At 50.0% G+C, this 10,349-nt stretch overlaps 1 protein-coding gene across 2 annotated transcripts in view; it reads right to left on the minus strand.

Moving 5' to 3' along the window:
* The window catches only part of ELP6 (elongator acetyltransferase complex subunit 6), a 39,606-nt gene extending 29,657 nt beyond the window's left edge, over positions 1 to 9,949 (minus strand). The window contains exons 1-2 of one of the 2 annotated variants that reach the window (XM_084620497.1): positions 9,778 to 9,949; positions 8,890 to 9,024 (exon numbers count right to left, since the gene is read on the minus strand). In XM_084620497.1, the coding sequence (XP_084476623.1) occupies positions 8,890 to 8,970 (81 nt within the window). In that variant the 5' untranslated portion in view covers positions 8,971 to 9,024; positions 9,778 to 9,949. The remainder of the gene's footprint in view (positions 1 to 8,889; positions 9,025 to 9,777) is intronic. The other variant, XM_084620498.1, reaches the window with a different exon arrangement.
* Positions 9,950 to 10,349: the final 400 nt, after the last annotated feature.

Raw genomic sequence — 10,349 nt, forward strand, 5'->3', positions numbered from 1 at the left:
AATGCTGATCTCCCTCCCCCCACCACAGCTACAAAGCGGCAGAATCTATGTTGATTGAGGCACACAGCTATGAGGGGGTCTCCACTACTATTTGTGACTGGTTACAGGGAAGAGTCCTACACAGTACAGACTGGTCCTCAAGCTGCCTCTATAGATCCGTCCCTTACAATTAGCAACAAAACCCTTAGATTCAGGAAGAGACTCAGGTCCCATTTACTTCTATAAATTCTACCACATTAGGAGAGCTATGATTGGCTCCCAGCATGGATTGGTCTTGAAATATGAACAGGACCAAATGGTTGTAAGTGTGCCCAGATTGTGCTACTGCCCTGCCAAGTCCAAAGCTGTAGCCGGGTCCAGAAATATTGTTCAAACACGGTGCAGCTCTGTCTGAAATTCATTTTAAGGTTTTCTTCTGGCCCAGCATAGATGTAGCAGGCTGATTTCAGTTGGAAAACTAACAGCCTGTTCCTGCTGGCATTGGGCTCAGGATAAACACGTTTGTCACCACGGAGTTCTAGTCAGCTACCTTCATCAGTGTAGCCCCATCGACACTACAAAAGCATAGTGACTGGATGCTGTGGCTGTGTCTACACTAGTCTTTTGCCCTCCAGAATTTCCTACTGTTCTTACTGCTGGTGTAGCTCTACTGTTAGTAGCAATAGCAGGCACGTTAGTGTAAGTAAGAGGCAGGTGGCTGCTGAAATTTTGACCACTGTGTGTAGTCTAACTATACTCAGAGCAGGTCTAGACAACATGACGGTAAAACACTAAATACCAGTCTGCCACTGGCGGCAGCAGTAGTGAGAAATTGGAGGCGGGGGAGGCGCGCGAATTGTAGCATAAATTGCCAATACTGGGACAAGAAGGAGTATCAACCGAGTGGGAGGAGCCATTGGACCCAGGCCACAACTCAATGCAGGGGACAACAAATGAAAACGCAGGAACAGGCATAAAGTCAAAGGTTGAAAATTAGGGCTCCAGAGGAGAATACCAAGCAGAGAACCCCAGATAGCGCCCACTGCTCCTCAAAGGTGTTAGTCAGTGGACACCGTCCAGAGGAACTCTGCCTAGAGGCGTGATCGGGTAAGTAGGGCCCTTCCAATTTCACAGCATGAAAAATGCGTCAGGGACCGTGAAATACGCCCTTCCCCGTGAAACCCGACCAAACCAACCTCCGGGTGCCTCCCCCTGCTGCAGGACGCTCTCTGGGACTGGGCAGCAGCCTGAGGTTCCTGCAGCTGCAGGAGGCTTGTGGAGTTGTGTCCAATCTTCCCTGTGCTGCTGAGAGCATCCCAGCAGGGGGCTCCTAGCTGCTACTCCAGGCAGGGCTGGGGCATGACAGGACTTGCTCTTTCCCTGCAGCACTGCTCTTGGATCTCTCTCCTGGCTGCAGATAGCTCTACACCTCCTTCTCCTCACTCACTTCCTATCCCTCTCCCTTTGCAGCTGCCTGGGGAGGGGACATTGTACAGGGAACTGCCCCCCCTTTCAGGGGCAATTATTAGCTTATTTCAATAATAACAGAAAGAAAGGTGAGGCACTTGACAGAATTTTTTGATTGACACTTTACAGCAGCAAATCATACTCAGGGCTCAACTCACTGATTGGTAGATATGGACATTGGGGAGGTTTTGTAGTGTAGTGATGTCAATTGCCTGCCTACCAGAAGACACATGCAATTACTATAAAATGAGTGTCCAAAGTAAATCAAAAACCTCAAAAATGATTACTGCAGCGGATTTGGCTTCCAAATTCTACACGCCGATGAGGACAAACAATTTTATACAAGCTGCAATGTTTTATTGGATCACACACATCGGGAAATGGTTCAGCGCCACAGACTTGGAAACCCATCAAAGCAGAAAGAGGGCTGCAGAGAGTGCATTGCTGGTAAACGAAAAGTTCCAAAAACAATTTCTTCTCTTTCTAAGAAGATGACAGAGAGCTCTGAGACTCTCATTTAGCTAGAATGGAACTTGTGGATGCATTTGCAAGTGCTAATATACCATTGGACAAACTTGATCACCCAAAGCTGTATGAGTTCATTCAACGGAATGTAGAAAATGCCAGTTGCTTACCAAGTGCGAATCAGCTACGGCAGGACTACCTTCCAAAGGTTTTTGCTACACATTTTGAGGAGATAAAGGCTCAAATTAACTCATGTGTCTTTTGCAATCATTTTGGATGAGTCCACAGATGAACAAGACAACCATGTACTGCGTGTTCTGTTTGATTTTATGTCTGGCAAGGCTGAAGACGTACGGACAGGAAAGCTAACAATAGTGCTCACCGACTGCATTTATTTGGATGCTGTTAACTACACTACAGTTTCTCAAGTGATAATTAAAACCATTTCAAAGTACAGTGCGAACTTTGACAAAAGTATCTGCTTTCATAAGTGACAATGCAACTTACTTGACGAAATCTTTCAAATCGGTTCTCCAAGGTCTAAGGCCAAATGCTGTCTGTATACATGTAATGGACATATAATTTCTCTGTCGGTGATCTGTGATGCCCTGATAACATAACAACTGTAGAAATGAGCTAACGCGGGGGAAGACACAGAGCAACATGCACTCAGTGTGGCTAGAATGGTTCCAGATAAATTCCCCGACTACAATGATGAAGGAAACAGGACTAGATCTCAGATTAAACAACTAGTTTTGTAGCCTGTCTTTCAGCACGCTGTGCAATATACCACAGGTCTGTTCCCAATAATAATAAACACTTAGGCTATGTCTACCCTGGCAGAGTTTTTTTGCTGAGAGCTTAATCGCTGATGAAAAAGCGCTTAAAGAAAACCATTGTTGTGTTTCACATTGTCTTCCACTGGAGGCATAGCGTGTTCACACTTGCAGCACTTGCATCACCAATGAGAGCAGTGCACTGTGGGTAACTATCCCACAGTGCAGCTCTCCCCCTTCTGCCTCTAGATCTTGTGGGAAGGCGGAGGGGATTGCATCTCATCATGGGTCCGGGCTTAATGCCCTATGATGCACTGCTTTCCGTCCCAGCATTCCATGTGCTTCCATCTTCAGTTTGCAGCATTTTTCAATGTCCTTTGTTTTCTACTTTCCCTGACACATCTATCTGCAGGAATGGATCCCGCACTGCTCTCCACTGTTCTGATAACTCTCACTAGCACATCATGAGTGGCAGTGGAGTTGATCTTGAAGCTACAAAGGCAACGGCAGTCACAGTTGCTTAACATGGTGTCCTGACATGGAAAGCAGCAACATTAGATTGCTTTTGGCATTCATGGAGGAGCTGAACACAGTGGAATGTCGCTTTTGGACTCGGGAAACTAGCACAAAGTGGTGGGATCCCATCATTATGCAAGTCTGGGGCGACAAGCAGTGGCTGCAGAACGCTCGGATGTGGAAAGCCACCTTGCTGGAACTGTTTGCTAAGCTTGCTCCAGCCCTGCGGTGCAAGAACACCAGAATAAGAGCTGCCCTCTCGGTGGAGAAGCACGTGGCGATCACAGCGTGGAAGCTTGCAACTCCAGACTGCTACTGTTCAGTTGTGAACCAGTTGGGAGTGCGGAAGTCGACCATTGGGACTGTGTTAATGCAGGTGTGCAAGGCCATTAATTGCATCTTGTTGCGAAAGACCATGACTCTTGGCAACATGTGTGAAATTGTGGATGGCATTCCCTAACTGCGATAGATGGTACGCATATTCCAATTCTGGCCACCAGACCACCTTGTGACCAAGTACATCAATCGGAAGGGGTACTTCTCCATGGTTTTGCAAGCACTTGTGGATCACTGTGGGCATTTCACTGACATTAACGTGGGGTGGTCTGGAAAGGTGCATGACGCACAGATCTTTAGGAATACTGGCCTGTATAGAAAGTTACAAGCAGGGACTTTCTTTCCAGACCAGAAGATCACCATAGGGAAAGTTGAAATGCTCATAGTGATCCTGGGAGACCCAGCGTACCCCTTAATGCCATGGCTCGTGAAGCCGTACACGGGAAACCTAGATAGCAGTAAGGAGCAGTTCAACAACAGGCTAAGTAGGTGCAGAATGACCCTTGAATGTGCGTTTGGCCGATTAAAGGCTCACTAGCAATGCCTATATGGTAGGTTAGACCTGAATGAGGAAAATATTCCCATGGTTATAGCCACGTGTTGTATGTTGCATAATATTTGTGAAGGGAAGGGCGAATAGTTTACTCAGGGGTGGACTGCCAAGGCAGAACGCCTGGCTGCTGATTTTGAGCAGCCAGACACCAGGGCTATTAGAGGGGCACAACATGGAGCAATAAGAATCAGGATGCCTTGAGGCAACTCTTCGAAGATGAAAACCAGTAATATTTCTTGCTATGCTTGGGACTACAATGGTTAATTACATTTGGTATGCTAGGAAGCAGTTGTGATTGTTAAGGCCTAGGATTCAATGTAAGGAACTAATAAAAGTGCCTGTTGATTTGCAGGTGCTATGAGGTATCATACCTTGCGTGGAAACAAATAAAGAGTACTTATAATTCAAAAATCTTTGCTTTTATTGCCAAATAAACCACAACAATTCAGCCTCAGGCGGACACCTGGCATGGACAATTTCAGCCTGAATGGTAGAAGTGCGGAAGAGATGGCCAGCCCTCTGTGGAGATAGAGGCGGTTAGGGACTATTTAGAAAAGCTGGACGTGCACAAGTCCATGGGGCCGGACGAGTTGCATCCGAGAGTGCTGAAGGAATTGGCGGCTGTGATTGCAGAGCCACTGGCCATTATCTTTGAAAACTCGTGGCGAACCGGGGAAGTCCCGGATGACTGGAAAAAGGCTAATGTAGTGCCAATCTTTAAAAAAGGGAAGAAGGAAGATCCTGGGAACTACAGGCCAGTCAGCCTCACCTCAGTCCCTGGAAAAATCATGGAGCAGGTCCTCAAAGAATCAATCCTGAAGCACTTGCATGAGAGGAAAGTGATCAGGAACAGCCAGCATGGATTCACCAAGGGAAGGTCATGCCTGACTAATCTAATCGCCTTTTATGATGAGATTACTGGTTCTGTGGATGAAGGGAAAGCAGTGGATGTATTGTTTCTTGACTTTAGCAAAGCTTTTGACACGGTCTCCCATAGTATTCTTGTCAGCAAGTTAAGGAAGTATGGGCTGGATGAATGCACTATAAGGTGGGTAGAAAGCTGGCTAAATTGTCGGGCTCAACGGGTAGTGATCAATGGCTCCATGTCTAGTTGGCAGCCGGTATCAAGCGGAGTGCCCCAAGGGTTGGTCCTGGGGCCGGTTTTATTCAATATCTTCATAAATGATCTGGAGGATGGTGTGGATTGCACTCTCAGCAAATTTGCGGATGATACTAAACTGGGAGGAGTGGTAGATACGCTGGAGGGGAGGGATAGGATACAGAAGGACCTAGACCAATTGGAAGATTGGGCCAAAAGGAATCTGATGAGGTTCAATAAGGATAAGTGCAGGGTCCTGCACTTAGGACGGAAGAACCCAATGCACAGCTACAGACTAGGGACCGAATGGCTAGGCAGCAGTTCTGCAGAAAAGGACCTAGGGGTGACAGTGGACGAGAAGCTGGATATGAGTCAGCAGTGTGCCCTTGTTGCCAAGAAGGCCAATGGCATTTTGGGATGTATAAGTAGGGGCATAGCGAGCAGATCGAGGGACGTGATCGTTCCCCTCTATTCGACATTGGTGAGGCCTCACCTGGAGTACTGTGTCCAGTTTTGGGCCCCACACTTCAAGAAGGATGTGGATAAATTGGAGAGAGTCCAGCGAAGGGCAACAAAAATGATTAGGGGACTAGAACACATGAGTTATGAGGAGAGGCTGAGGGAGCTGGGATTGTTTAGCCTGCAGAAGAGAAGAATGAGGGGGGATTTGATAGCTGCTTTCAACTACCTGAAAGGGGGTTCCAAAGAGGATGGCTCTAGACTGTTCTCAATGGTAGCAGATGACAGAACGAGGAGTAATGGTCTAAAGTTGCAGTGGGGGAGGTTTAGATTGGATATTAGGAAAAACTTTTTCACTAAGAGGGTGGTGAAACACTGGAATGCGTTACCTAGGGAGGTGGTAGAATCTCCTTCCTTAGAGGTTTTTAAGGTCAGGCTTGACAAAGCCCTGGCTGGGATGATTTAACTGGGAATTGGTCCTGCTTTGAGCAGGGGGTTGGACTAGATGACCTTCTGGGGTCCCTTCCAACCCTGATATTCTATGATTCTATGATTCTATGATTCTAAGTTTAGCAAAGTTATAAACAACTGAAAACAGAGTCTTATAATGGTAAGTGTCAGGCAACCTTAACTATAGGCAGCTACCAGCTCTACCTATAGTAGGACAAAATGAAGTCAACAGGAGCCCGCATGTACAAAGGGTTTGCGCACAAGAATCTGATTGCAGGATGGGGGCCTAAATCAAGACAAACCAAAGTCTCACTGGGGATTAAAGGGGTGGGGGAAGGGTGGGGAGTTAAAGTGACCTGAATGAAAGTAAGGAGAGGGTTCATTAGGGTGTATTATGGAAACCTGAAAGGTTTTTTGTCAAAAAAGGATTGCTCCACTCCCCACTTTTTAAAAAAAAACCTTATTTATTATTTGTGTTACAGGAGCACCTGGAGGTTCCAATCTAGATCAAGGCCCCATTGTGCTAGACACTATGCAAACACATAGGAAGATACTACAGTCCCCCACTACCTCAAAGAGCTTACAACGTGCGGGCCTGATCCTAAAGACTTACACATATGGGTAACATAACGGGACTACTCACTTGAATAAAGATATACATACGCATATGTCTTTGCAAGAGTGACAGGACATACAAAGGCAAATGACATGCAAAGCATTGGGAGAAGGGGAACAGACATTATACAGATACACATTTTTGTGAGTATTATTATAACTAAATAAAGCAAAAATCAGCTATCTACATTGCTACCCCAACCTGGCCATCATTAATTGGTTGGTTTTTTAGAAGGGTCCCAGCAGAAGTGGGTCTTGAGGGATTTGGAGGAGAATAGTGGCAGAAGGCATGGAGAGGTTTGCATAAGAAGCTGATAAATGAGCAAATGAAATTGAGATGGAGATACAGTGAGACACAAGAAGACAGGGGCAAGTTGTTAAGGGCCTTGCAAGTAAAGACAAAAAAATTAAACTTAGGGCTTGTGTATAGTAAGCAAATGTGCACAAGTATGATTACATTAATGTAGTAAGTTACTGAATGAAGCTGCAAGGATGTAGTATGTCTACATTAGGGGTTTGGACCAATCAAAATAGTTACTATATATATATAAAATAGTTACACCAGTGCAAATTTTCTGACAAGCTCAGGGTCTGGTGAAAGAAAGGGAGCCACTGACATGATTTACTGGGAGTAGTGATGTCTCAGAACTAGCAAAGAAGATGATCTTGCAGCATTCTGTACTGATGGGAAGACAGCGATGTAGGGATTAGGGAGGCTGGAGGGGAAGTAGCCAAAGAAATATCAGAACTGTAATGCCTGGTCTTCCCTGCATGGCAGAAGGGGGAATCCAGAGAAGTGGAGGGGAAGATATCTCAACTCATAACCATAAGGACAGGGATGCTGGATGTTCAATTCTCCAAACTGGAGTGACACAGGGGCTAAGAGAATTGCACAGCAGAACATGATAAGAACATAGGACTGGAAGAGGCCTCCTGGGGCAATAAGTCAAGTGCCCACTATCGCAGGCAGCTCCATCATATATTCAAACAATTTGAACATAAGAACGGCCATGTTGGGTCAGAACAATGGTCCATCCAGCCTAGTATCCTGTCAGTCAGCAAGTTTAAAACAAATAAAAGGAAGTAATTGATCACTTGATCATTACCCTCTGGGGCACTTGGCATTGGCCACTGTCGGTAGACAGGATACTGGGCTGGATGGACCTTTGGTCTGACCCAATATGACAATTCTTATTTTCTTATGTTAAGTATTTCTTCACACAACACACAGTCAACCTGTGGAACTTCTTGCCAAAGGATGTTGTGAAGGCCAAGACCACAAAAGGGTTCAAAAAAGAACTAGATAAATTCATGGAGGATAGGTCCATCAATGGCTAATAGCCAGGACAGGCAGGAATGGTGTTCCTAGACTCTGTTTGCCAGAAGCTGTGAATGAGCGACAGGGGATGGATCACTTGATGATTACCTGTTCTGTTCATTCCCTCTGGGGCACCTGGCACTGGCCACTGTCAGAAGACAGGATACTGGGCTAGATGGACCCTTGGTCTGACCCAGTAGGGCAATTCTTATGTTCTTAAGTTCTTCCAACAGTGGTCAATGCCAAATCCTTCAGAGGGAATGAACAGAACAGGTAACAGGCAAGTGATCCATCTCCTGTTACCCATTCCTGCCTTCTGGCAAACAGAGGCTAGGGACACTTCAGAACATGGTTTGGACACGGGTCACAGCCCCTCTCAGAGAACCTCATGCCACAGGCTGGGGGAACTCTGGAGAAACAGGAAAGGACACTGGGCCCCGCTTATTGCCTTTCCAAGATGCAAGATTAGACCGGACCTGCAGTCACAGGGAAACACATGGGGGATGCAGCTCCAGGGGAAGCAAAGCAGGGGGGTCATCCAGCCAGCCAGGGATCCCACAGCCCCAGGGATGAGGCAGCACAACTAAGGGGGGCATCCAGCAGCCCAAAGGGGGTGTCAGAGTCATCTGGGGCGGGGGTTCCCAAACTGTGGGCCACAACACAGTCCCAGGTGGTCTGCCATGGGCAGAGTTGGGAGAGGCATGGGGTCCCTCCAACCCTCACCCCAACTGTGTACATTGGCAGAGTAGCAGCCAGTGACGGCCCCCACCCAGGGCTGGTGGAGCCCAGCACCCGCAGTGGGCAGCGGAGGGAAAAGTGGAGCCGCCGAGTGGTGGGTGAGGAAAAGGGGCCAAACCTGACAGGCGGCAGCTCCCAGGGCAGCTGGAGGATTCGTGGCCATTCCCACAAACCGTGGCTGGCAGGCCCCCTGTAGCATCGGTCCAGTGGCCCCCCCAGGGACCGGGGCTCAGCAGTGCCGCTCTGTTTCTGCCTGGACAAAGCCATGAGTTGGACCGTCAAGATAACGGGCAGGTCTGGCCCCAGCACCTGCCTCTGCCTAGCTCTGGCTGCCCCGAGCCCTTACCTCGTTCCTGGGCAGCGGGTGCCTGTGAGGCGTGCTAGGGTGCTGGGCGGGCGACGGGGGCAGGGCTGCCAGGAGGCACTCGGGGGGCTGCTGAGGCAGAGGGTGTCGGCGGGGGCTGCCTGTGGCACCTGCCTGGCCCCTTCAGCCTCTCGCCAGCCCTGGTCCCAGCACGCCCCATTGCACGCTCCTAGTGGGCCACAGAGCCTATTGCAGCTGCACGGGTGGGCCTCAGGGGGGAAAGTCTGGGAACCCCTGGGACCTGCAGCCCCAAGGGGAGGCGGAGCTGGGGGTCGTCCGTCTGTCTGGCCAGGGGCCCTGGGGAAGGAGGCAGAGCCACCACCAAGCCCGCACAGGGACCCCTCGAGGCAGCTAGCGCCCCGCAGGCTCAACGCCCCCCTTTGGGCCGCGTGGGCAGAGCAGGTCTCGCGGGGACTACAGTTCCCAGCACCCAACGCTCCCCGAGCAGGCCCCACACAGACTACAGCTCCCGGCATGCAACGCTCCTTCCTGAGCCGAGGGGCAGGGATGGGACTACAGCTCCCAGCAGGCGCTGCTCGTCCGTGACCGAGCGGTGCATCCTGGGAGTCGTAGTCCCGATCGGGTCCCCCACATCCTATCAGGACGGTGGCGGGCGGCAGCCAGGACCGAGCCCCTCCTCACCTGCTCGGGCCTCTCCGGGGAGGCGTTCAGCAGCTCGTTCAGCTCAACGAACATCCTGCCCCAGGCGTTCTGCTCTGCCTCTCCCTTCGCCACAGCCCGTACGGTGCCCGCCGAGGGACCGCGAGAGCCGTTCGGAAGCCGCGCGGCGGCTCGTGGCCCTGACCCCGTGGAATGTAATACGCATGCGCCTCTCTCGCGCCCCGCCCCCTCGAACTCCGAGCTGTGCTGCCCCAGACTCTGTGACCGCCTCACGTGGGGTGACGATTCCCCTCACGGCCCCCAGCGACCCCCCGTGTGGGGTGACAATTCCCCTCACGGCCCGCAGCGATCCCCCATGTGGGGTGACAATTCCCCTCACGGCCCCCAGCAACCCCCCCATGTGGGTGACAATTCCCCTCACGACCCCCAGGGACCCCCCCCGTGTGGGGTGACAATTCCCCTCACGGCCCCCAGCAACCCCCCCATGTGGGTGACAATTCCCCTCACGGCCCGCAGCGATCACCCCACATGTGGGTGACGATTCCCCTCACGGCCCCCCACGAGAGCCCCGCGTGTGGGGTGATAATTCTCAC

This window comes from Lepidochelys olivacea (assembly GCF_965140295.1).
Source record: "Lepidochelys olivacea isolate rLepOli2 genome assembly, chromosome: 2".
NCBI classification, from domain to species: Eukaryota; Metazoa; Chordata; order Testudines; family Cheloniidae; genus Lepidochelys; species Lepidochelys olivacea.